Genomic DNA, 27776 nt, shown 5'->3' on the forward strand with positions numbered 1-27776 from the left:
ATTGGTGACAGATTGCTAGTTTGTGCCACCTGCTCCTCCATCTCCTCTATTTAAATATGATGTTCCAAGATAACAGAGGGTTTTTGCACTTCTGAAAGAGCTATATTTACCATATTTATAGACACGACCTGACGAGAGTGAATAAAAGTAATTAATCCAAAAAGAAAAACAATATTTTAAGATGTGATTATCTGCTAAAGGGTGAATGCAAAAGTCAGTTATGTATACTTTGGATGTTTGGTTTATTTAAAGCAAACATACTGGGCCAATTAATCAAGAAATCAAAAATATAAAAGGTCCTAATAGAGAATTTTAAAATACCTTGGTTGATGGATGGTTGTTTCCTCCCACTTTTGCAGAATTTTAAGATTCAATGGAGCATCGTGAGACCAACCATTTATCAGAGTACTTTGCTTGGTCACCTGCTTTCTAGTCTGTTGTTATATTTATTTATTTTATTTTTCCAGTAGAGGCTGCAACACAAACAGCACATGAGCATTAATTAGCAGGTAATGCCAACAGTTACATGTGAAATCAGTGAAGAGGAGACACAGAGCATCAGTGAGATTTTAAAAAGTGAACTATGTAACTTATCTGGCTACATCATCTGTTTGTTTCATGGAGATGTTATTGCTTTTGCTTGAAATGATCCAAAGTATGGCATTAAACCTACCTATCTTGCATTTATTTTACAGGTTACAGGTGAATTAGGTGAATAAAAAAAAGAAAGAAAGAAAAACCTGGAAAAACCTGCATTCTTGCTGAGAGCAGTGTCACCTCTCCACTGATCTGACGTGTAACTGGTGTCAGTGTCTGCCTGTTGTCATCATGGTCATCATCCAAGTAATGTTATCTGAATGGAAACAAAGCTAACCACAAGCTTCTTACTAGACCTATATTGTTCCTATATAGTCCACTCATGTCTTATTCATAAAGGGTTATTCTCACTCCTCCAACCAACAGGAGGCTTCGACGCAAACACAGTGACCTTTGACCCTGTAAATGCGACCCATGTCAAAGGATGCTCCTACCTGTCCACTGCTCTCTGTCTGATTGATGGACGACGTGATGTCATCCACACTGCATCTATTTTTAATGTCCAGTGTCATAATGTCAAATATTTATGGGCTACAACATTGAACTGGAAGCCTAGCGGTGCGTACACCACCAACATGAAGCACGTCCTGCTCTATAATATCAGAAAAGCATATAGAAAGAGTTTTTTCATACAAGAATAGTGTTCTTCTCTTGCTTTAAATGTGTTTAATGTATGTGTCATAGCTTAGGTGGTTTATTTACAAGACAATAAAAGTGCAACTAATTTAAATGAATGTAAACAAACAAGCAAACAAAATGAGACCTTACTTATAGGTTACAGTGGAATTATGACAGTTTTTGTTGTATTTACAGTAATTACAGTGGTACTTGGAGGCGTATTTGTTCTTACAGTTAGAGGTGCATATGATATTACTTATAGTGGTACTTGCAATGGAACTTGTAGTTGGACTTCTTGATAATTGCAGTGACATTTTGTGATACTTGTAGTGCTACCAACAATTATTTGATGACAGGCCAAAAGACTCATGGGCGCTAATGTTCACTACCATTACAACAAATAAACTGCAACAAGTAAAAAGGCATGAAGGACAAATCCACCGTCCTTTTAAATCAGAGTTGTCTGTGAATGCTATTTACCACAATATTTTTCTTGTGTCTAGCCTCTTTGCCGGGTCCCAACGTCACCTTGGAAGGCCTGTTCCACTGTCACCAAGGCCCCGCGATTGCACTGGACAAGCTGTGTGACTTCCAGACAGACTGCCCGCTCGGAGATGACGAGGGTGAACGCTGCAGTGAGTATATCGCACCAAAACACTTTTCATATAATAATGTTCCCCATAGTCTCTTTCTGAACTGTGAAGGCGATCAGCTGTGGTAGGACATCCTTAATGAAGTCATTGTTCAGTTGTGCAAAAAATGGCATGTCTGACAGGTTAAGATATAGGAGAAAAAGCGTGCAAGTGTGCTATGCTTGGCTAGGATTCTTCACCCAAGACATATTCCACGGTTGTTACTTCTATATCTCTGCACATTTGTTTGGTGCTTCTTTACAGAGGCAGGGGAGAGGAAGGCTGGCCAAGTAGTCTGACATCTTAACTTACAAGTCTCCCAGGTTTTGGCAGTATTTCAGTGTGTATGAATTTGTCTGCTTGGACTTTATAAGTTCCAACGTCCTGTGCCATGTTGTAAATTAAAGTTTGAGTTTAGTTTGAAGTCCATGTTCTTGCCAAATGAAGGATGCAGTGCGCAGACCTGGGTCCAAACCAAGGCTAATCAAGTTGTTGGGATCAACCTAATACAGTGGTTCTCAAACTGTTGGCTATAGATAAATCCTCAGTCATGGTTTAGTCCAGGTTATAGGTGATTTTGACCTGATTTAGTTCTGGTTTGTGATGGTCTTTTCCTAGTTTTATTCTGGTTAAAGGTGCATTGGAGTGGGATGTCCGTCCCCTGCTTGTTTCCATAGAGAAGATGTAGTTTTGCTTGGAGTGTTCTGCAGTATGGCATTAAACTTAACAGTTTTTATTAACATTTATAGGCGTTTTTATCACTAAGGATACTTTGAAACACATGCATAGTGTAACTTGGTCTGTTGGCATCCCCTGTCTCCATTAATGCCATATAAAGTTACATGTGTGTGTTTTTATTTAGAACAGTTGATCTTAGTTTAGTGCTTAAATCTAGTAGTGTTTTTGGCTTATGTTACTTGAAAACATTTGGGCTCTATCTTGGAATAGCTCTGAAGAAAATGTAGACCTTTACCATTTTTAGATATGTCATGAAAAAATACTTACAAGCGATACTGTTTCAGAGTTCTTGGTCTCCCATCTCAGTTGCAAGTCCCCCAGGTTTTGGCAGTTTGTGTGTCTAGCCTGTGTCTAGCCTGCTTAACAATGTTTCAAGCGGCATAGTTTGATTTGTAAAGATTGCTGTAATTAATTTGCCTACAGAGGAGGGCAGGATGCTCCCTTGTGCATGCAGCTTTGCAGAGGAGAGTGGGACATAAAGGTGTGGTGAAAGCTAGTCTGTCATTGTCAAAACCCTGAGATTTATCTTAGCTAATTGGCTCCAGAGACCAGCCCTGGGGATTAGCTCCATTTGAATGCAATAATCCAGTGTTTTAACATAATTTTTAAGATTATAGATAAATGAGCTGCTCTCTGTGTTACAGTCTGGTCAATGTCGAAGTCAACCTTTTACTATTTTGGGGCAGTATACAATTTTAAGTAGTCTATTAAATGTAACTGTACATTTTCTGTCATATCTTATTCATCTTGACCTCAAGATCACAACAGAAGTGGCACTATACTTTTATTTTTAATATTTTATTCAGGGTTAAATTCTATTCTGTATGAATTTTGTTGGTTATTGATTTTTCAATGTAAATTAATACTTGAAATAAATAAAAAACACACATTTCTAAAGCTTGATTGTGATATTTAGATAAAAATTCTGAATGGAATCTACATAAAAGAATATTTAGTTCTTCTTTTTTGTTGCTCTGTGTATTTAAGGCATAGGCATGGATAGAGCAGGAAGCAAGCCACGGCACTTAGTCCAATTAGCTCCCTCCGGGCTTTGGTGTGGTCAACAGAGCGAACCATTGAGAGAACGAGGAGTGCGAAACATGAAACATTGCTTTTTATTTGTCAAAAAAACTATTATTATACAACTATTACTATTAAATTAAGAGTAGTTATGTTTAACAGCAAATACCGCTAGGTAGAATGCATATCAAAGTTTAACCTAAAATTAAAAAAAACATAAAACAAGTATCATATATGCAGGCATTGATTTTTGAAAACCAGGGAAGTAGTATTTAATGGAATGTGTTAATTATTTTCATTTGTGGTTCTATATAATGGTTAAGGAAGGAAAGGTAAAGTTACCAACAAACCCTTATTCAAGTATTCCTACCTAAAAACAGGTATCATTCAAGTTCCTATACTGCTAAAAATAAAGTACATAGTTCTAGATACATGCTATAGAAAGCATCAGAACATAGCTTTAATCTACTACCAAGGACACATTTCACATTTAACTCCACTCCTGTCACTAATGCTAATAGCAGCATGAAGGCCAGCTGCCAGTGTGTATGAATGAAGCTTCTCTCAATCACTCTCAAAGCTTTTTCATGCTACAATCCAACCGTTACCTTGTAGGCATGCATTTGGTTCCATCATCTTCCTCTTGCGCAAATACCTCACATAGCCCCTAACACACAGCTTCTGGTCACATATTCTGTTCTGTGATCCATAGCCATTCAAATTCTGCATTTGTTTTGTAACACAGAAAACCCGACAAGTTGTGCCAGAACTCATTACGAGAGAAATCTAAATTGCCTATGTCAACTGCCAAAAGTCCTGGCAATGATAGAAAATGATCTCCCAATGGATAGCTTGTATTCATCATTATGCAAAAAGAGGCTTGAAAGTTAGAGATCATACTAGTTGGTCGAAAGTGTAAAAGATGCCCCATTGCGTTGTAAGAATGGCTGCGACTACAGAACAGTTCTTGGATCACATATATTTGAGGTTGGTTTTAAATCAAAAACGTATATGATAAATCACTTTTGCAGAATCTTTATATTCACATCTAACATAAAATGCCAGTGTAAAAATGAATTTGTCATCAGTTTTTAGACGTTTTCTAAACCAGTGGCTCAAGGCTTTAAATTGCCTTAACTAGAAAACTTACTCTTACAGCCCAGATTGCTCAGAGATGAACCATGTAGGAAAGGGTGAACAAAAACAGCAAGACAATCCAGTCATGTGAACCAAGGATTAGGTTTAGGGTCACTACACATCACTACAAGAATAAAATGTGTACTAGTTCTGGCATTCTATAACTATTCAGGAAAGGTTCAGCGCTTTCTAGTTATGTATCAATACCTGCTCAATACCGTATCTATTTTTTTTAACATTGATTAGTATATGTCTATTGAATTATTGACCACTCTGCTTTAAAGTAAAACAACCTGTTTGTATGTCAACCAACGGACTATTAGCAAAACCAATTCAAATTCAATAGCAAAGGTATCTCAGGAGATTGTTCTGTATAACCTGAAAGTTGTATATAGGTCACGACTTGCAAATTGCCAGTTTCTTCTATAAAAACCCAAATGCTTCACATGCAAGTTCACGAAGAAAAAGTCAACTCCATAAGTCATAGAGTGCATTAGAGCAGACCAGCTGGGGAAAAGTGCAAAAAATATAAAAATACGCCAACTGAACACATAGCCACAGCCTGCACCCAACTACAAGCTGTGCAGAGTAATTTGTAATTTGAAAACAAATTTAACTATGTGCTGTTATGCATTTGCAAGATATGGCAAAAAGTTCTTATTTGTCCATAATATGATAAATGTGGGTTTTCATGTGTAGTTTAGCTGTGTTTGCAATGCATGACTTTGAATGCATGTTTTGCATTTAAACAGCTGGGACATTGGGTGACCCTAGTTGCCTTATGTAACAAGAAGATGACTCATCGTATTATTCAAGACTCAAGGGATATCAAAAAGGACCACAAAGGATCAGCTTTTCACACAGACATCATAGAATGTAATATCCTTGTTTTCTGTTTTTGCAAAGTAATATGCTTGGATGTTTGTGAATGAGGAGAGTGCATAAAGGGCTTTTTCTGAGCCTGCTAAGTTGTTATTGTGAAAAGAGCCTATTTTATGATCTTCTCAGACCAGTTACAGCTCCATTATCTCCGCAAGACTATTTCCAACAACACTGTTACTCTTGCCTTTGTACATTAAGGGCTGATGTGATAATATGGAGAACAGAATTTCTAATGTGCATTGCAAAACTGACAAAGCAAAAAACTAAGTTAACAGTAGCATTACAGCAATTTGAGTTTTAGCCACCTGTGTTCCCTTTCTTACTCAATTTTGTTAACATTTGTACTCCTCCTAATGTCTACATGCCCCAAAACTAGTAAGAGGTATTTCTGAGCTGAAAAAACATATTTTTAATGAGCTATAACAGTAGGAATAATGTACAGTTGAACTTTAAGAAAAATGTGCAAGAACTTTTCAGAAGAGTTTTATCTTTGAAGGGAATCTGGCAGTAACTCTGGAGACAAATGCAAGTTTAAGTGCAAAGTTGATCAGTGTGATAAATAGTTCAAATGATATGTTTTACAGCTTTAGTTAAAAAGAAAGCAGTTCTGAATAGATCAAACAAATGGAATCTAATGACAATTGTATATCTTTTTCGCATTTTTACTTAGATTGATTTTTAATAGAGCTGAAGCACCCTGTTCTTATAGGCAAGTTTGAAAGATTGAAAGCGCCAACAGTCTTTTATTCTACAACTATCATCTCTTACCCCGCTGTCCTAGGTCCTTAGGGTGTTTCTCCTCTCCGATCTTGCTCTCGCTTCTCCTGTGCACTTAGCCGGTGACTTAGCTTGGCCTTATTAATGATACCATACCCCCTGGTGTTCCTGGTGCTCCCAACCTCTGCTCCTTCTGTCTGTCAACTTCTTGATGTCTTCAATCCAAACGCTCATCAGCGCCCCCTATTGGCACCCCCCACGATGCCCGTCCACTCATTACACTTACTCCTTATCATCCAGCCTTAGCATGTTCCGTCTCCTATCTCTCTTTCACAGGGCGATTCCTCAATGGCAGTTACTGCTCGTTTGAAGAGGGGGAGTGCATGTGGCAGTCGATCCCGGGGCGCACATTCTCCTGGAGAAGACTGCAGAGCCCAGCCAAAGCTACCAGGCAAATCTGTCCATCATCAGGTGAGCCACTGAGCATTACAAGAATAGAACAATCACTCATGTTATTGTGTTCATTACTTTCTATAATTTCATGTTCAAGTTTTTGGTGGGGGTGAGGGGCCTATAAATAGCTCTATGGGCATTTCACAGCATTTCAAAGAAATAACCAGACAAAAACTGATATGGTTCATCATCCACATTATTATTCATTAGGTAATGGCTGCACAAACTTGCTGTTTTATCTGTGGCCTGAAGTTTAAGTGACCATCACTGAGCAACAATAGCCACAATTTGTTAAAGCTATTGTGAAAATGTCCTTTCATTTAATTTGTGCTGACAGAACATGTTAAACATTGTGGATAGTCCAAGTAATTACAGAGATATTAACCATAAACCTGATGAAAACATCTGAAATGTGAACATTTAAATGCCAATTCTACCTTAAAATATGGAAAGTAGAAGGTTGGATGATGTCATGTGAACTCAGCCTATTGATAATAAAATAAAATGTGTTAAGCTTAATAAGCGTTTGTAGAGGTGTTGAAAAAGTTGGATGAGTTCAGGGAGGCTATCTGGAACACAAAATAACAAGACTAAATTAAGCTGCCTGGACCTGGTTGAAGAGCTGAAGATAAATGACTGTTAACAGCTTTGCCTCATAGCAAAGGACATGGGATAAAAACAGTCCTATAACTAGTCTAAGGCTTTCACCCACTCCAGACCAAGAGAAAACTTACTTTCACGTCAGAGCACCCTTCAAAAAAGCTTTCTCCTCTTTGTGTCAGCAGTGAAAAAGTCTCTTGAATGGTCCAGATGAATTCTTTTTAAATCATTTTCAGTTGCCAGGTCTATTTATATTTGAAATTGTATAGCCACCATTCCTCTGAAGTGCTTGTTAAGGCAAAAAATAAAATATCAATTAGTATAAAAATGAATGTAAATAAACAAAAGGCACAGCTACAAATTATAAAACCTATTGGGAATACAGAAAATGAACCAACTCTCGTCCAACTCAGTGTGTGTCAAATGTGGAGTAATAAGAGTCTGGTATATAGTAGTTACCCCACAGTGTATTCAGACGAGAGCTTTTAAGTCTCACTTTACTGACATTTTGTTCTGAACTATTTTAAGAAACCCTAGTGGCCATCAGGGACTCATTCCTGCAGCGTTTTTAGTGGTTTTAAAGTGTGTGATTTTCCTATCTGTACCATTAGAGCAATTACTTCCAATGGCAGAAAAATATCTGTGATTTTTGGATAGTCTTGGATCATATTTATGTATATGTGTGTACTATATATGACATACTTTTGTCTTTCTTTAGGTGGTACGTTCAGTGTGGAGGGTGGTCAGACCAAGGGCCAGCGAGGATCGGCCTTACTAAGAAGCCCCATGTATCCTCCTCCTCTCAGAAACTCTCCTTGCAAGGTGAGAAGTGCATAGTTTTCCAGTCTATACTATTCTTTTATTGTAAAGAAGAACTCATTATCTTCATTGCTACATGATAGGATAAATGCAAGTTATTTTCAAAGGACTCAGAGCCAAATACTATATATACTTTATTTTGTCTTTACTGAAATCCTGAAACAACTTTACCTTGTTTGTTACCAGAATAAAAATAAATCTTTATTTCTTTTTAACTTTATGATTCGAATACAGCTCCGGTCAAAATATATGTAAACACTAGAGTGTATTTGACATGCTAATTACTTTGAACACTAATAATGCTTAAAAAGAACCAAACTGCTGCGATTTTAGCTCAAAGCCACAGCTGTGTTTGTGTCTCTGTGGTTATTGAGAAGTCTGACCTCGTCAATCTTTAGTGCTGTTCGTTGACCTGGCGTGGAAACATAATCCATGTTTTATTCAGAAGGTGGTGCACGGACCCGGCTGGAGTGCAGGGTGAAGAGGTTGTGCACTTCAGGACATGATTGACGGCAATGGGTTTAGCATTCAAAATTAAACCTGTTTTAATTTTCCAACCGTGTGTGTACTTAGCATATGTAAAACAAAGACGAGACTGGTGGTGAATACACTTGACAGTAAGTGGAGAGGTTGTGTGATCAGAAATAAGCAGGGTCTAGGGTTGTGCTACAAAAACAAGTCGGACATTTGGGGCGCAAATTTCGGCCGTGGGCTGGGCTATACTGCGCTAAGATAGCTAAGCCATCGCAGACCTCCTTGAAACTCTGCCAAAGACTATGCATGATTCCAGATTAACACTCCAAATCCTCCTCTTCACATCTCGGTCCACTTCCTCTTTCCTGGACTGGTTTTTGAGGATATTAGTTTTGGGTGTTTGCCGGATAGTCATGTTGCTTTCATGTAGTGCCCAACAAGGGACAAAGGAGTGCATGTAAGCTAGGTGTTGTTAGCTGTCGCCATGTGGGGTCTGCCTGTAAGATAAGACCCAGTATCAACAGAAGAATTGACTGTAATTGGTGAGCAGTGGTCTTGGTTGGCAGTGTTTTCTGTTCCATGTGGATATTCACTTTAGGACACTGTTGGTTTCACTTAAGGCATGAATAACATCCCCGGCTCTCCTCTAAAGCACTGCATTGGGACTTGGGTACATCCACTGCTTGTTAGCTAGCCTCTGATTCACTTCCTTTCACTGTCTAATTCCTGCAATGGAGTGCTATGTTGTTTTGTTTTTTGCAGGTTTTATTCTCAGCATGCCTGTCCTTTAAGCGGCTAAATTAGATTGATTTGTGCTGAAGCAGGCAGGCAGAGATAGCGAAAATGTTGATCTGTAGAATTCTAATAATTGAATAATTAAAAGCAGCAGATGGTTGTTGCTGATTGAGCTTGGCAAAATGTAAATCTGTGGTCCCATGGCTTGTGATGCAAATATCGTGTTTACCTTACCCTACAAATTTTGTTAAAACACCCAAGGCATTTCATTTTGAGCTTTCTTTTCATCATTCTTTCATCCTCTCTATCCAGGTGCGTTTTTGGGTGTGTTCTGGAGGTCTACAGAAGGGGGCGCTGTCCTTGTGGATTGTGGAGAACAGCACTGGACCAGAGGAGCAGCGTAGACTGTGGCACTCGGCCAGTGAGCCCAGATCAGAGCGAGGCTGGAAGCTCATCTCTGTCCCTCTCTACGGGCTGGCAGACTGGTAAACACACATATAAGTTGTCAAAGTAATAGTAAACACTTTAGATTATGTACTAGTACTAGAAAAGTAACCTTAGCATGTATGACACTGTTCAACCGATTTGTAATAGGAAAGCTGTTTGTTTAAAGGTGGACTATATATAACTTTTCTGGTGAAGGTTCTGCCACCCGCTTGACCCCATGGAGATGTTACTGCTTTGCCACCTTCTTAATTCCATGAAGGTATAAGTTTAATGCCACACTGTGAAACACTCCATGCATAACAATAACATCTCCATAAAGTCAAGCAGGTTGTAGACACGCCACCATTGCTGTTAGTACACCTTTAAGTAGCTATGAAATAAGGATAAGAACTCATAATTCATAATTCCTCTTAATAAATAAGGCAAGTTGTAATTTTGTAATTCAAGCAATAGATCTGCTGTTTTCAAGTAACTTATATCAGTGCATAATATGGTTTTACTTTGGGTTGTTACATGAAAAAGAATGTCCGCAATATCCAAGCTTTGACATAAGGAGATGATTTATAGCGTTTTAGATTCCAATGTCATCTTTCATGAATGCAGATTTGAAATTGGGTTAGCATTTCCTTCTACACCTAAAATGAATGATTTCTGGAGCATGAAAGAAGAACTAGGCTTCGCTTACCCACTCCTTCTTTTGCATAATTATAGGTGGCCTTAATTATGCTAGAAAGAAAAGCAAATGAAATACACTGTAGTTGAATGAAAGAAAAGAATAGGCAGCAGATATTTTGTGTTTACCTTGACTGGAAGGTTCACTGCCATTAAAGCTTGTATAATCTGACCCTCCTGAGAGTGATTAATATTTTATTCCTGGTTATGTAGCGAGCTTCACTTTGCTTTTAATTAGAATGTCATGTCCATAAGCAGTAGGTGGACCTGTCAGTGTTAGCCCAGTGACCTTTGTAAAGTCCCAAGGTTTTTTTTAGAAACACAGACGGAAGTACAAACTCAAGTCATAGAAGCCATTTTTCTTATTATTAGACGATGAGGGAGAATAAATATACTGTAGATGTATTCAGACTGTGTGTGAAATGTCAGTGGTTTCCAGGTAAAAATGATTTATTCATGAATATGGTGTGCACCAATTGTAAACAAGAGGGCAGCATGGATTTTGGTGTTATGAGCCAACCAGACCATGATACATTGAATATAAATTTAGCAATTACCAATTTTCTTTATAATTAATCTATAATCCAAACCTGTAAGAAGACTGTGTACTACCTGGAAACAGTAAAATAGTGGTAACATTATATCCATTCCAATCTTATATCTACCATATTACTGTGCTTTAAAGTAAAATGCAACCATCAGTAGTACTGTAGACATCTTTGTAGCATCTCTTTTAGTTCATTTTATTGTTTATTAGGCAGCACTTTATACTAACTACACCTAAGTATTAGTCTTAAACAGTATGAAGAATGATTCATTTCATAATTAACAAATAATGGATCAAGAATGATTCAGCTTATTTAAGTAAAACCTTAACCCTAACTCTTAAATCCTTAATTAAGTAGTGAATCATTCTTAAAATATTTTCTCATTAGGAAGTAAGTCTAAGGCTAATCATGGTATAGTTATTATTAGTGTAACAAATTATTTTTCTCTGTCTTCTTACAGTCTTTCCTGTATTGTACTTGCCACAGGTTTTGGCTACAGTTCAGTGCTGAGGATGGACCTGGCGTGGGTTCAGTGATCTCCATTGACAACATCTCGTTCACTATGGACTGCTTCTTGGCATGTGAGTGTTCGCTTTGCCCTTTTCCCTGCTCTTAATATGCTACATCAGACCCGGGTCAGATTGGCACATTATTTGAAGGATTGCTGCAGCAATTACCCTTGATAAATGCAGTCCACACAGGGAGAAGGTAGATTTTTTAAGTGGCACAGTGTAGTTGTAGTTCATAAGGAGTCTAGCAGAAAAAAATACAATGTTAGGTGTTTTCAAATGCCTTTTCTTTTGTGAAGTTGAGGCAGAGTTGGGAATACATCAGACTTTCAAAGTAATGTAATGTAAATGGTAGTATGAGTAAAGTAAAAAAAAAAAAAAACGCTATGGAGCTCTGAACACCATCACTTATAACTTTAAAATGTAGAACTTTTTTTTTTACTGGTATGGGAAATCTAACTTTGCTAAAACCAGATTGATGTGTTAAGTCTGAAATGATTCCAGTCGATATTGTTCGGGAAGACGATGAGGGATTCTCATCGGAGAATCGATAATAAAACAATATAGTTTTTAGTTAAATGAATACGTAGCGTCTACTATTTCTTCCGCTTGGTTTCATGTGGGCGAGTATTACTAAAATGTTTTTGACAGAAAATATATACTTTCTGCTCTGTACCAAAAGTTTGTGCTTGTGAATGGATCAAACAAGGAGATGTACAAGATGGATTCTTGTTTGAAAACTCAAACTTCACAACATTCCAGCTTGCAGCACCAGGTTAGGCTAAAGCACATCCCACTATTACTTGGTTTTAGTAAATTATGATTTTGAATAAATAAACCATTGGACATTTGATCATTCAGAATGTGACATCAACTGACCTGACAAACCTTAGACAACATATGTACCAACTATATAGAGCACCTTCTGAAATCTTAATTACATTCTACAATAGTAGTTTTAGCACAGACACAACAAACAAGTACATTTTATCTAGTCTTGCTGAATCCCCCTAGGGTCGTGAAATGTCAGAAATGAACACAATATCACAGCTTGATTGATAAGGGCATGTGTTCCAGAGTTGTAGCTGGCCCCCAAAAGGTCAAGCCTCACGTCACCTCTCTAGGTATTTTTTGTTATAATTGAGATGGCTTATCAGTTTCCAAACAGGAGCGGAATGACAAGTAACGTCTCGCATGAGGAGAATCAAAGGTTAGCAGTTCAGTGCCTTCCTCTGTCTCTCCCTATCTGCAGAAACCTGTTTGATCTGTGCCGGGAATAGTAATGTCTGGGTGGTTTTGTCGCTCAATATAGCTCAGAGAGAAGCTTGCTAGGAGGAAACGTGTTAAACAGACATGGTCACTGGCAAATAATTAGCTTCTACACTCTCCAATCATTTAAAGGTGGTTCTTCATCATTTAAACAAGCCTGTGCGAGTGCGTGTGTTGGAAATTATGTTATGATTAGTTATTATTCGCTGCATGACTTAATCTTGAATATGAGTTTGAATATAAATTGTTCTTTGCATAATGAGAAGCAGATTATATTTGATTGAAATGGTGGTACTGGTATATGTGTCACATGTATAACAATATCTATGTCTAAGTCAGTCTTATTTTGATGTTCTTTACCTTGGTATTAGTATAGAATAGGCCTTTACTTATACAGTCTATTTATATATCAGTTTGAAGTAGTTTGAAACAAGTGGGTGATGGCAGAATACCATAGGTTTCAATGATGGAAAATCTTACGTTTACATTCTTGAAGCTTGTATGTTTAATGAAGACAATATAGATGTAGATGTAGTTGAAAATGGCCTCTGTGGTTGTTCTCTTAAAGATGCACTATGATTTCTATTAGGGGGTTAACCAGCTGTTTGTCTCCATGGAGATGTTATTGCTTTGTCTGGAATGTTCCACATCAGCATCAGACTTCTATCTAGCTTGCATTAATTCAACTACTGAAACATATGTTGATAGGCATTCATTTTTACAGTGAGGTGGTTAATCTTTCCACAAATCTGCCCCGTAACTTGGCCTCATTTGCTTGTCTCCATGGAGGTAGCTAGCATCATACTGTGGCACATTCTTGACAAAACAATAACATCTCCATGTACATATGCAAATCATAGACCCTACACTAGAAAAGTTGCATATTGCACTTTTAAGTTTAAATGTGAAAGTCCTGTACAATAACATAAGCAGACCTTGGAATAATCCAGTCTATTTATTAGTTGCGGCAGGTTGCGGGCATAGTCACACTGTACCTAAATCAACACTGGCTTATTGGGGCAGGAGCTTTATTTTAAGCACTGACATTTTCTGACGGAGATTTGCTCGCCAATTTGTGTTTTACGTGTCCCAGTGCCGAAGCGTCATCTATCCCCCGCTCTGCTCATTTTCCACATAGGCACTTCTTAATCTGTACTGGGATCCATTATCTACAGCTGCACTCCGCACACACTCATTTCTTCAGCTATCAGTCAGAGCGCTGTCGAAGCTTCTGCCCAACATGGCGTTCCTTCAGACTGATCACCGTTAGCGATTAGCGTGACAGATCTCTCTACCTAATAGCCATACCTGGGGCTTGCTTCTGTGTTACTGTGAGAAAACTAGCTCATAGGCGTTATGCACCGGAGCGGCGGCGTGTAGCTTTCCCGTACCCTCCCCTCTCTCCTCTGTGATGTATGGAGTGATCTGGGTGTTCCATCAGACAACCTTCAGATGTTGGGCTGGCCTGTCATTTCATCTTCACCAATGTCATTATATCACTACATTAGACAGGACAGGAAGTTCATCTCCGGCTGCCATTTTGCACTAACTTTATTATGAGCTCAGTCCAAACCTATGTCTGTTTGAGTTTGTCCTGACTGTTCTAACTGTAGAGTCTAGATTAGTCCCTTTTAGTCAACTTTTAACAGTGCCTTGTCATTTTACTGTTTTATTTGGTAACACTTTATAATAACTACACTTTAATAAAGCAGGAACAAAGACTTGAGAAAGAAGAAAGAAATACTTAATTCATAATGAGCAAAGACTTTATTAAGAATGATTCAGGCTTAGTAACTACTTTATTAATACCCTAACTCCTTACCCTAAACCCCTGATTAAGAAGTCCCCATTTGTTCATTATGAATTAAGTATTTATTTATTTCTTTTTTAATCTTTATTTATACAGGGGAACCAATGAGAGCACTTGGGCTCTGTTTAAAATACAATACAAGCAGAAAAAAACAATACAAAACACATTAAAAACAGGTGTTTTGTTACCAGATTATTAAATTATGACATATCCAGTTTTGCATTTCCTTGGAGTGTATTCCATTTTTCTGAAGCAAAACAGCTAAAAGCTCTCTTTCCCATCTCAGTTTTCATACTTCGTATTTTGTTTTAGTACTTAGCCTTATGCAGTTATGTGATCTGGCATTAAATCTGTTCATATTAAGTCTTTGCTCATGTTTAATTAAGTCAAATTTAGCTATAGTTATTTTAAAGTGGTATGTTTTATTTTATTGTAATATGTTTGTCTTTAACCTGTAAAGCACTTTTGTCTTTCATCACTGTTTTTAAATGTGCTATGCAAATCATCAGCATTGTGCTTACTTTTCTAGACGCTAACAGTTACCAGTAGTAACTAACGCAGTAAATGTATTGTGTTGTTTCCACCACACCAAAAAGTCGACACATTTTTTTCATCGCTATTCTTTGGTAAACTGATAATCTTCCAGTTTGTGGCCAAAAACTTAATGCTTTGGTACTGTTGTCCTAAAAATACATAAAATTATCGAAAACGCGCGCACAACAAAACCGCCTCACCTTTTCAAAGCATAAACCAGTGTTACCATATGAGCCAAAAGAATACTTTCCTTAATCAAATTGTTGCTGTTAAATCAAATAAAGTAAAGTAAGTAAAAACTATTTTAAAAGTAAGACATTGCTTGTTTTGCCTCTGTGTGTACAGTACAGCGCAGATTGAGATGTTTTCTTTCTGGTAATTATTTCTGGCATCTGTGGGTGTAACAACATGGACACACAGCATGGACCAGTAAGTACAGATGCTGCGAAGTCCCTGGATGACTTTTTCTTAATGACATAAAGAGGTAATTAGAAACACTGTTTATCTCTCTCTCCCAGACGGCCATTTTGGTTTTGAATAATCTTTATGTGATCAGCTCATGCAACAGTTATTTGTCCATTGATTACTTACCTAAGCTTTAAGCTCCTAAACTTCGATTGTAGAGCAAGTATCTATGGCTCACCTGACTTCCAGCCACAGGTAGCCTATATATTTGTACTAATTCCTCGACTACTCTCTCCCACTCTCATTATTAAGTAGTTCATTATCTACATTAAGTGGGTGTTAATGAGTTACAAACACATTTAGAAAACTAATAAGGCCTCACTGTGAGCCAATTCACTTAAATGCACAATTTACACCCTGTGCTAGTGTCTGGCATACATCACAGGGGCTCTGTAGCTTTTGCTTACATCTATACCTTTACTACTTTTACTTTTATGTTTAATCCAGCTTTAAACTTCTCAAAAGTTCAAATGCTCCCACATAATGTTACCAATCTTAACATTACATAAGTTAGGTTCTCCAAAATATATTATTCATCAACGTTATCTACAAAGTTTTATCAATTCCATGGTACAGGGGTGTGCTCTGTTTCCCAGCGTTAGCGTTGTAGCAACAGGCAAATATAGAGTATTTGGCATCTCCTTTTTAATGCTTTTTGGAGGTGAAAAGGTCACCAAAGTGTCACTTATAACAGGAACCTGAACCCTTTGTAAATGAGTTTTCCGCATGCTTTTACTGTAGCACAACCCCCTTCTATTCCAAAGAGTTGAAATTTAAAACTTTTTGAGCGTGTTATTTGGAGTGTGCTCCTGGTTGGTAGTCGGCCTCCCACCTGCTGGTGCTCCTGCGGTGGGCGGGTGGTGGGCTGTAGCCAGCTTAGGGCACTGTGCTAATGAACAGTGACAGGCTGCGCTGCTCCTGCCCTGGCCCCTGGTCCACTTCACCCTGTGAGCGACCTGACGACTGCTTTCACTGCCTCCGCATACTAATACTGTGTGAAACCTTTGTACATGATCTGAATAGCAATGACATTGCCTTCTATCAAACATGCTGCACTTATTTTATGTATACATCTAACTCCTTTTCAAGTCACACTGCAGGGACGTCTATCAGCGCTAACTCATGCTTTAGTCACTACTGCTATGTTCATAATCCATCAGATCTGCACATCTGTATCGTACTCTCCAAGCAGCTAAGACTCTAGATTGTTGCATTTATTGGAGGATTACAAGAAAAGGGAATGGGATATTGATTTTTCTAGTTGGCCAATGTTAGGTAAACAAACATACTTACTCAAACTCTGAAGATTATGACACAAAATTGATTTACTTAGAGGATCACATAAGCTGGTCAGGCATAGCAATGTGACAGTTAATAAATAACAGCTTGATTGTGGTTGTTGTTATTGGGAAGGTTACAATAAGCAAAAGATGAACATCTTCTCCTTAAAAGTCATGTGGCAGAAGAAGAGAAATTGGTAGGGAGTTGAGAATGGGTTATATTATGCAAACTAACAATTGCTTGTTAGTTTGGATGCCCCATGGATCACTTCTTCAAGAATTGATCCATGTTAGAAAAAGTGTAAAAGTAAAGTCTACTCCTCTCACAGGGCTTAGCTAACCCAACTGCCCCCAGCTGCAACTCCAGTATCTGGTTTAGTTGTGGTGTGACACGGCTCTGCAGAGCTGTTGTGGTCACCACCTTTGAAGGCTGCATGTGCAATGCATGTGTTCACACAATGATTATTCATTTATTAAGGAAAAAGGCTTGTGGTCGACTCCAGCAGCACCTCCTTCGGCAGCTCCTCTGCCAGCAGCACCTCTACCAACACCACAGGACTGCACCAGACTGGAGCTGCAGTCTGAGCCCAAGATGACTTGGAACAGTGTACATTTTTAGCTCCTCAGACCAGTACCTTCAGAAAAAAATGAATACATCTTCCGAATGGCAGTCGAATCTTGACTTCAAAAACATTGTCCAGATGACAACTTTTTCTACCAATTATTTCGATAAATCTGCAGATTTTATTGGATGTTCCTGCCACCCATAGCATTGTGCAATTTTATGAATGCCTCTCCCCACTCTTTACCCCCCATTTCAGACATATATCTGTCCAATAAACCCTACAAGCAGGGACAAAGTGGCCAATATCTATTCATAATTGTGTAAGGATGTAACATTTGTGAACCTGCAGTTGAACATCTGGACATAGCACGCCAAATAAGCATGGAGAGTGGTAATGTTATGGTTGATTGGTGCGTGTCAAGTGAAGGGAAATATATTTAAAGAATGGCCCATAGGAGCACCAATAAGACCTGTATGCCAGAGGATGTTTGCTAGGACCAAATGGCGCAGCAGTCTACAGTAACTCTCCGAAGCTGTTTGGGGAGCCCCCCGCCATATTGCTGTAAAGGACGAGGAGAGGCACAAGAGGGTGCCAGTGTGATGAATTGATTAAAGCTGAAAGAGGCAAAAGGCTCTACTTTGAATATAAAAACAGGTGTGATTTGTTTGTCATTAGTTAAAACAACAGCGCCATGCGGTCAGCCCACACCTGCTCATTAATAAACAGCTAGTGTTGCCTTTTGTTAAGCCAAGATTAGACTTTGGCCCACAACCAAAGAAAACAAATCCCCTCAAATTGAAACCTCCCTTTGCTAATGTTTGACACAAGAGGTACTAAAACATATTGGATAGCAACATTTGTACATATTAAAATTAATCATAACTGCAGCTGTTCAGTTGGATGCTGGTCCAAAATGTGCCAATGGCCTTGAGAATGACTTAATCATCAAAAGAATTACAATGTTTAATTCACAGTGTGTTATTTGAATAGTTTAAGCTTCCATACTGACTGTGTATGACAGACAGGCACAACAGGCACACAACAATGATTATTATTTTTTTTATTATTATTATATGCATAGGCTTTGGTCATTTTTTCAGTATTACCTTCAAAGTGGAACATGGAGATTTTGCTGTGGAAATAAACAACAAAATAGAATACCATGTGTCATAGTTTAAGTGATGGGAAAAGCAATACAGTTATCTAATTTTAAAAGCACACATTTGCTCATATCAAAATCATGTATTATTTACCTTTGAAATGATGATGTTACTGGCTGGCTTTTTCCAGCTGTTTCTCTTTTTTTTTTTTTTGTACCTGACAGCTCGGCTCAGCCGCCTATTTTTTTTTTCTTCCCAGGTGGTAATAAAGGTATAAATCAAAGCACTACAGAAACAAAGGGTCAAGACTTTAACTTGAGCCTTGTCTTATACAACACATAGATGGCAGCAGGCAACACACAATCCTATACAATTCTAAAAACAGAAATACTGCAGTTTTCTCTACCTAACAAGCTGTAAATAAAAGAAAGTACCACTTCTGTTACTGCAGATATGCCACCTGTTTGATATGTGGCATAATTATGACAAGTACATTATAATTAATCTTATAACATATATGAGTGATTAAAAGTTATCTTGAAAAGTATAAATAACTGCATGCACATTAGAACATTACAGTACATTACAGTAAGTCAATATTTAGGTAGTAGAAAGGTAACATAAACATAACAACATGAAGAAGTGACTTGCCCAAGGACACAAAACCAATCGGCACTGCAAGTTGTAGGAACAAAAACAAAACTTTGAGTTAGTTGACAGTAGCTGTGTAATATACATAGTAATAATGTAAAAAGTTAAGAATTTTTAAGTAGTGATTTTGTTCGCTTGAAATATTCACAACCTTTCTCTTTTAAAGTAGTGCAAAAACCTGCATGAAGTGCATTATAAAAGTAGAACTTGTGACAAAAAATTAGACCACTGCATCTTCATCTTATAGAAAATATAGAAATTTTACAGATCGCAACCTCAAGAAAACCCCACGTGAGTAAATATATAACACTTTGAGATGAGAGCTGATTGGCTGTAAAGAGGGGATCCACTCTGCTTCACTTCTCTGTCCAAAAAGTGGTTGTAAAGCTGTGCTAGTGGCTAAAGTGAGAATGCATAAGAATACTACCGATGCGCTAAGGGGCTTATGAGAGCTAAGAACTATTCAGACAAATCTATAGTTCTTAGCTCTCATAAGCCCTTTCATGCATGGTTTGAATCATCTACCCTAGCTTTAACTACATTTAGTTCCATACATCTATAACCTTGGATTGCTTTTATAATGTCTCACAAATTGCAACTGATTTCATTGATTGTAATGAAGAACCTGCATTTTCCAATTAGGAACCATCACTTGTACCTGAAGTAAACACATCTTAAAAAGAAAATAGCTGTGATTATGTTCACTCAACACAGCCCTTTCATTGATTTTTGGGTCCCTGAATCGTGTGTGGTCGCTGATCCTACAAAGCTAATCTTTTTTTGTTCTGGTGATTGCGGTGCATTGACCGAATCAGAGAAGGTGATTCATCTGAGATTCAGTCCCCAGTGCCTGATTGTCCACCCACACCAGAGCCACACAGAGCTGCTCCAAAGCTGCACAATTGGGCCACTTGACTACTTTTCCAGGTCAGAATTCAGCAGTTAAATTTAGTCTTGCATGACTTTAACATTTTAGCCAGAGAGTTCTATCTTTAGTCTACATAGCCAATTGGTTTAATGAGCGTGTTTTAAGGTACAAAAGATCAAGGTGAAAAATTTTACCTGTCAATTGATAATTGTGCTCTTTCATTAATTGTCCATTTCATATAACCACCAGCCTAGCCGTGGGTTTCAGATGGATGAAAAACTAGAACCGTTGCGATATCTTATCTTATAGCAAATAACAATTTTAAACAAAAGATCTATTACTAGCACAGATTAGGCCAATCACAGAGCAGCATTGTGGTTTGGAGGCAAGCTAAAGGTGAACCTCCTAAGTGAACCAAAAGAAACATGGCGACACTGACAGACGTACTTTAGACTTTTTTTAGTGAAAATATAGACTATTTTGTTTGTGAAAAATGTGCAGGGAGAAGTGCTTTGTGCAGTTCTGGATGGGAAAGAGGTTTGTGCACTCAACTGGATTAAAAAAACGTTAGATTTTTTTGGCTTGTTACTCTGTTGTCATGCTTCAACCAATCAGCTTAAGGTCCTGATAGGCCCTGATTCCTTTCAGCAAGAGCAATCTCACATTGATAATATGTAGAAATCAGGTCAGAGGACTATACATATCAATCTGGTGTGAGCCAGGTTACTTCATGAGGGTGATGTCATAATATTTTGGTTCATTGGGGTTGTATAGACTCCAAAACACCTTTCATTCAAAAACATTTCATCATTTCATTATTTCATCATTTATTATTTTCATCCATCTATAGTCTTTCATCTTTGATATATCCTTATGTACAATGTTTTTCATTCATCTGAAAGGATTTGTCTGTGTTTGTTGCTACTGAGTTAACATAACATAAAAGAAGTGCTAGGTTCCCTATTTTTACAACAGTCAAGTATCTAAGTTTTAAAGGGAGAAGAGATGGAGGTTCATAGGAGGTTAAGTTCTGCAGAAAAAAGTATGTGTGGATTGTTGGAGGCACTGAGGCTGAGTGTGCTTCTTCACTGTGCAGACAGCCACACACAGACACTCATTATGAATTCTTCTCCTCTTGTAGAGTCACTGCTGCTACAAATGAAAGGATGACCCCTGCTGGTGGTTTCACATTTTCTGCACCAGTCAGGGGTCTGAGCTTTACTTCTCCAGTATAACAGCAACGTAGCACTAACGTTTCACAGGAGAGGACAAAATGAAAATACAATGTTCCTTTTGTTAACAAGTGTATTTCACTCTCCCCTCTTCCAGCCAATGGAGAATATCCCCCAGTGGTGACTAGTGCGACCAGGATCACCATCAGACCGACCAACCTGAATATCAAGACCACCACACCGTCCAATGGGAGTCATTTGATGAACCCACCAGCCCCACCCCCGTGTAAGTGTTGTCCAACTTGTGTTTCTGTTACCACGGGAGATCCCAGTATGCAGTTAATTTTATGCAACAAGTCCCTTTTTCCCTTCCTCTAACATGAATTTCTAAGAATTGTTTTCATGCTTGCTTTTCAATTGCATTATTCATTGACTCCCCACACTCTTGTAGTAGTAGTTTGTAGTTTTAAACCACAACTGCTCTGGGTCAGCTTGAGAGAAATGGAAACATGGCTGCCAGTCTGCTTCTAAACTTTTCAATCACAACAGTCATTCATACAGGCAAGGTAAAGTTACTCAAAGTTCAAACGACTGAGTAATGAAACATAGGTGCTTTTTCAGATGTTACATAATTATCATAGCAGAAAGGATAAGAAGAGACTACGTGTCTATGCATTTAAAATACATTAGATAAGTGTTTTTGGTCTTTTCTCTGCCCCCCTTCTCCTCTGTATCAAAAACCTAATTACATTCAGAGTGATTCGACATCAGCTGCAGCATTGTAAGTGTGCCCCCTAGTGACGAGCACCAAGTCCATATCTTGAGTGAGTCTACAGATCTCCTTTGGCATTAAATGGAGCAGGACGGGCAGTTTTGAAGTGTAAAATCCTCCAATTTGTCTCCTGAGAATGTCAATGGAAGCAGTTACACAGACTTGACATTTTCCACCCCGTTCGTCCCCTCTCTCTCCCTCACTTCACTCCTCTGGAAAGGCTACAGACAAGCACGCCGCATTTTTATACTAAAAGTCATAAGGTAGTTAGTTTCATATCACACTTGCTCCAAAACACATCTCAGCAAACTGAGGCTGTGAATCAGTCTGCTGTCTGTATATTTCACACATTTGAAAACACGCACTCTCTTCTGGATGGAGATGATTGATAGACAGTTACGGGACAAGTTAGGGCATGCTTTTAACTTGATTTGATGACTGTTTATGAGATTAGTCAAATATACAAGATGTCAGGGGCGGTCCAGTCTTTATTCGAAGGAACAACGTGCATGGGACATTAAACTCACTGACATGATCTGCAGCAACAAATTAAAACTAAACAGATCATTTCCATCCGCAGTTCCTGATTACAGACATAAATTAGTATGGATAACATAACCATAAAATGAAGCCAAATGCCCACTCTGTCCACATCTTCTACAAAGTTCATGAAAAGTCAACACTGAACTACAAAACTTGTCGACAATATTAACTTTTCTAATTTTATAAACTGAAAAATACATTTAATTTGCAACTGTAGTTTTATTGCTAAAGGGCCCATATTTAGCTATTTTATGATCTATTACAATGTTTTGTACGATTTTGTCATCATTAATATATGTGGAGTTTTGTTTCATTCACACGTTTAACACACAACTCCTGCATATCTGGGCAGAATTCTTCTCTCAAACTGAAAACACTCTGTTCCACTTTATGATGTCATGTGGTAATGTAGGAAGTGCTTCACTGTGTTTTTCAACTCCGTACACCTTCACTAGATGATTTCAGCCCTCCAATTTCCATCACTATTAAACAAAAGATAACAGCTGAATTTGGAAACTACCACTGCATGACATCACAAAGTGAAACAGAATATTTTGAGCTTTGAAGATGTGGACAGACTAATAATAAAATTTGTGTGAATTGTGTGAATGATACAAGGCACAACTCCAGGTATGTTTTTGAGGAGGTAACAACATTATCACATGGCATAAGCTCACAAGAGTCACTTTCATATAATATGGGACCTTTAAGAAACACTTAGTGGCAGGCACATCACTTGCATGATTACATGGATTAAGAAAGATAAAGCCAAACTTTGGATGGAGACAGAGCAAAAAATCCTTCTTAATCTTAAGTTTAACAATGAATCAGTCCATTCTTTACTTGTCTAGTCTATTGAGTGATGGTATCAAAATATGTTCATACACACATTCATCTTGACCTCAGTTGTGCACCATGTATTCACTTGACTATATGCACTTTTACAAAGACATCACATACTTTATTCTTTAGTCTGTCATCTTCAGCTCTTTATCTGCAATCACAGAAGAGGAAACAAAGTGCAATGGCAATAAATAATGCAGTCCGCCAGCTACTCTTTTTTGGCTCAATGCAGCTGCTAAATATAGATTAAGATCCACCACAAGTAGGAACAAGTGCCCAAAGTGCCCTTTTGAACTAATCTACAGTCTGCACAGCGCTCTCATATTCTTTCGAAGGGTGAGGCTGGGACACCACGCTGCAGATGCTATATTGGCAGCGGTTTGATCTAGCTAAGGATTATGCTGATCTCCAGACAAATACAACCCTGCTCCCCAAAAAGTCAAGACACCGTGTACAATGTAAATACTGCTGCAGAATGCAAATTCCTGTAAGCAGTTTCCTATTGTAGAGCAAACAACATGTCAAGATGTTATTTTCATCCTACTTGTTCATTTTAGAGTTGTTGGGACAGGAGTCTTTACCAGTAACCTTCAGCCTTGGGTGATATAATCCTCCATCTCGCAAAGCAGCAATATAATTACAAACGCAGCAAAGATATTGAATTTGATAGTAACTACCTCAAATACGTCATGACAAAGTGACAAAGCTGATAATTGAGTAAAAAGAAGTTTGCACAGATGAATTGGCCAATAACTACATTCGTCAATGGTGCAAATCTGTGCTTATTTGCAGATTATGAGTGATTATTGTATTCATGGGTTTCTGCTTACTGTTAGATGCACATTTTTTTCCCATTAGAAAAGATATAAAAGTTTGTTTTAAATGTTTAATCGCTAAGGCAACAGTCCTAATATTTAATCATTCTCAAACCCATGGATAGGCAAAGAAGAACGCATACGACTGCTCTAAAACAATAAAATACAGAAATGCAATTAGAGCTATATTGGCTCATGTTCACATTAATATCTGTTTTGGCATGGTTCTTTTCTGAGTAAGGATTTTCGAAAACAACTGATCGCACTGATATGAGGTGTATTTTTTCCCTGCATAGCTCCCCACAAGGATTTAGTTCCAAGGGCAGTGCAACAAAGGTGATAATAATGTGCTTACACAGGTAATACATAGTACAGATACAATAAAGCTGGCCGACTTAAACGTCCTCGGAGAGAGATGAGACTGTTAGATCATGCTGCTCCTGCCCTTGTGATTACCATAGATATTAACTGAGGGATAAAGAACTTATACAGAGGAGAATGTGCAGGAGACAGCCTTGAGCAGTTTACATTCACTGTCCATCTATCTGCCCTGGTTTCTCTTTCTCTCTTTGCTGATGTCCGCGAGGGGTCTTCTCAAGGATTTCACAGTGCAGACCTGTCACTCATTGAAGAATCTGACTCCCACCCACCAATATTAACCCATGGACAACTTGCTGCGTGCCCTTGCAATATTGAACTGAATGTTTTAGAAAGAAGTTTTGAGTATTAGTTTTAGTTTTCTCGACAACTTTAGGTGGCATTCATTCACACTTTATCTGGTTTTGTCTTGGTTTAATCTTGCTGTAGACTGCGTTTGGTTCTGTTGTAGTTCAGGTTTGGTTTAATTTTGGTGTGGTGAGAGTGAATGTAGCAATACAGTACAAATACATTAAGTTATTGGTTCATCATAATAACCATTTTGAACTGTATTTCTTACCGCTTGAGTCTATGATTTTGTCTTAGCTATTTTGTCCTTTATTCTGGTTCAAATCTGCCCTGACCTGGTTTACTTTTTGTTTACCACTGAATTAGTCCTCTTGATACCTACACCTAGTCTAATCTCTCTTAAAGGTGCACTATGTAACTTTTCTGATGAAGGTTGCCTGGAAGGTTTCACTGCATAGCAATACAACACAGCTATCTCCATGGAGACAAACAGGTGGTTCAACCAGGCTTACTTACAGGTCAGATCTCGCACAGTAAATGCTTTCTTACTGTGAATATTTTTAAAGACTATGACAAACAACCCCAATAATAAAATACATACTAGATAGATACTATGTTTTTAATGTCATGCTGTGGAAGATTCCAGGGAAAACAATCTCCATGACAAGCAGGTGATGTTCCCACCACGAGAAATGTTCCGCAGTGCACTCTTAAAATAGCATGAAACAATCCTTCCTTTATCTGTTGCATTGAACATTCTAACCTTGATTTAGCTCGTCTTTAGCTCCATATTAACCCGCCCCACCTCCCGTACGCCATCACTCTTCACCCTTTGTTCTATTTGTTCACTGCTCCCTCTTCTCTCATTAAAAGTCTCCCAAGGACACTGTTTGCTCATTAACACCCTTGTACCACAGCATCTCTTGTCTTTCTGTCAGTACTTACTCTGATCTTGGTCAATTGTTCCAAAGACATTTTTCTCCTATTTTTTAACCCTGATTTCACCTTCATTTTTCTCAATTGATTCTTTCTTCATCTGGCAGCTAACCCAACCCTCCCTTTGTAGATACTTTGAGGTTGCAGCAAGAAAAAAACTAGATGTTCTTTTCTTTTAGCATTTCTGAAGAGGTAATGTGTTACTGACCTCAAAATGAGTCAACACATCTGAATAAGTCTTGGCGATGCTTTTAGGAACCAAATGCACAAAAGGAAAAAAAATTAAATTGGGTAACTTGACCATAGACATGACATAACCAAGATGTTCTAGTTTCTTCCTCACATCAACAGCAAACAACAAAAGCATGCATCTCTGTGAAAACTGGCATTAAATCAAAGGCAGGAGGAGAGGTGATTGAAGCTATTCGATTGGCTCTTGAAAGTAACTGACAGCAGATGCAGTTCCCTGGACACCGCATGCATGCCGAATGGGGCTCTGGACTTAGCAAGCCGTGCTAATTAGCAAGCTCAGCCGAGATGTGAGATGTTACGTTGTTGTTTACTCGTACATAAACACTAGCCTGCAGCAATCACTTAGCTAGCTTGTTTTTGTTGCTAGGTTTTGGGGAGAAGGGGGCATTAGACACTCCCAGACATGATATGAAACTGATAATGAGCAGTGTCGTGCAAAACAGCCTATTTGTAATTAATTGGACTCGGGTTTTCCATAAGCTTTCTGTTTAGTATTCAAATGCTTTTGTAGAGTGCCAACCTTGGTATGTCTTTCTGGTGGCTGGTTCTTTGAGGACAGATGTTGCTAGTTAAATGGTGGCAGTTCTATACAAGTAAATCTACATAATGAGTAAGTGTTCATATATTGCGTAATAGGATCTGGGCATCAAGCAGGTAATAACTGGCATCAGCTGCATAAAGAGGTTAGGGTATTAGTATGATTGATGGCAAAATTATTAATTTCCCCCTTTTGAATCTTTGTTAATGAAACTTACCTCACAGCAAGAAGGTTCCAGGTTAGAATCTTGACTATAGCTCAAGATCTGGAGATGGGTGCTATCAATGATGTAGTGTACTGTGATTTCTACGAGCCAACGCACAAGAAACCCAAAGCCAAATCTTCTAGAGCCAATCTGGAGAACACAAAAATGTATATACACATTAAGTCTAAAATCTCTATCAAGTGGCGTCATTTTAAAGACTGTATTCCAAGCCATCTGCCAATCTGCCTGTCCATCTGCCACCACACAATAGTATTCTCCAAACTCAAATGATTCATCAACATGTTTCTCATTTCAAAATCACTCATCGATCAGAAACAAGATTTATTTGTCTCAAGGATTAATGATCAGTGGTTGGATGGACTGTCAGAGAAGGACAACACAATTAGAGAGGTTTTATACAAAGTTCATAGCAAATCTATAAGTGGTTGAAATTGACTAAATGCTATAAATGCTATAAATACACACCTAAAATAATTACACATTTAGAATCAATCTAAATTAACCTTGTGAAGAATGTTACAAATTTTATAAACAGTTCTTTTACAAGCAGTTAAATAATTACTATCGATTTATTTTGCAAAAGGTAATTGTTTTATGTAGCTTAAAAATAAACCGAAAATCTGACATCAAACTGCTTCTTTGATGACTCACTTGTTGTATTGTTCCGTATGGTTTGCGACAGTGAAGTTTCCTAATATAAACGACTATGCATAGGCAGTGTGCATATGCTGGGAGTATAGGTCACTTACAAGGGAAAATGTATTGTTCAAGTGCATATCTTGTTTTGTTTGTTCTGCCCAGTGTGGAGCAGAGGACGGCTCATTAGCTGGCGGAGGGCTGAACCTGAGTTTATATGTCTGTAGAATACAATC

The 27776-nt window shown here is 38.1% G+C and overlaps 1 protein-coding gene across 1 annotated transcript in view; it reads left to right on the top strand.

The window, feature by feature from the left end:
* Nucleotides 1-27776, top strand: part of alk (ALK receptor tyrosine kinase) — a 186779-nt gene that overhangs the window by 124820 nt on the left and 34183 nt on the right. The window contains exons 4-9 of the mRNA XM_033988718.2: nucleotides 1719-1850; nucleotides 6678-6812; nucleotides 8113-8216; nucleotides 9735-9907; nucleotides 11576-11670; nucleotides 21471-21599. Of these exons, the coding sequence (XP_033844609.1) occupies nucleotides 1719-1850; nucleotides 6678-6812; nucleotides 8113-8216; nucleotides 9735-9907; nucleotides 11576-11670; nucleotides 21471-21599 (768 nt within the window). The remainder of the gene's footprint in view (nucleotides 1-1718; nucleotides 1851-6677; nucleotides 6813-8112; nucleotides 8217-9734; nucleotides 9908-11575; nucleotides 11671-21470; nucleotides 21600-27776) is intronic.

The sequence above is a fragment of the Periophthalmus magnuspinnatus genome, chromosome 22, assembly GCF_009829125.3.
Source record: "Periophthalmus magnuspinnatus isolate fPerMag1 chromosome 22, fPerMag1.2.pri, whole genome shotgun sequence".
Taxonomy (NCBI): Eukaryota; Metazoa; Chordata; class Actinopteri; order Gobiiformes; family Gobiidae; genus Periophthalmus; species Periophthalmus magnuspinnatus.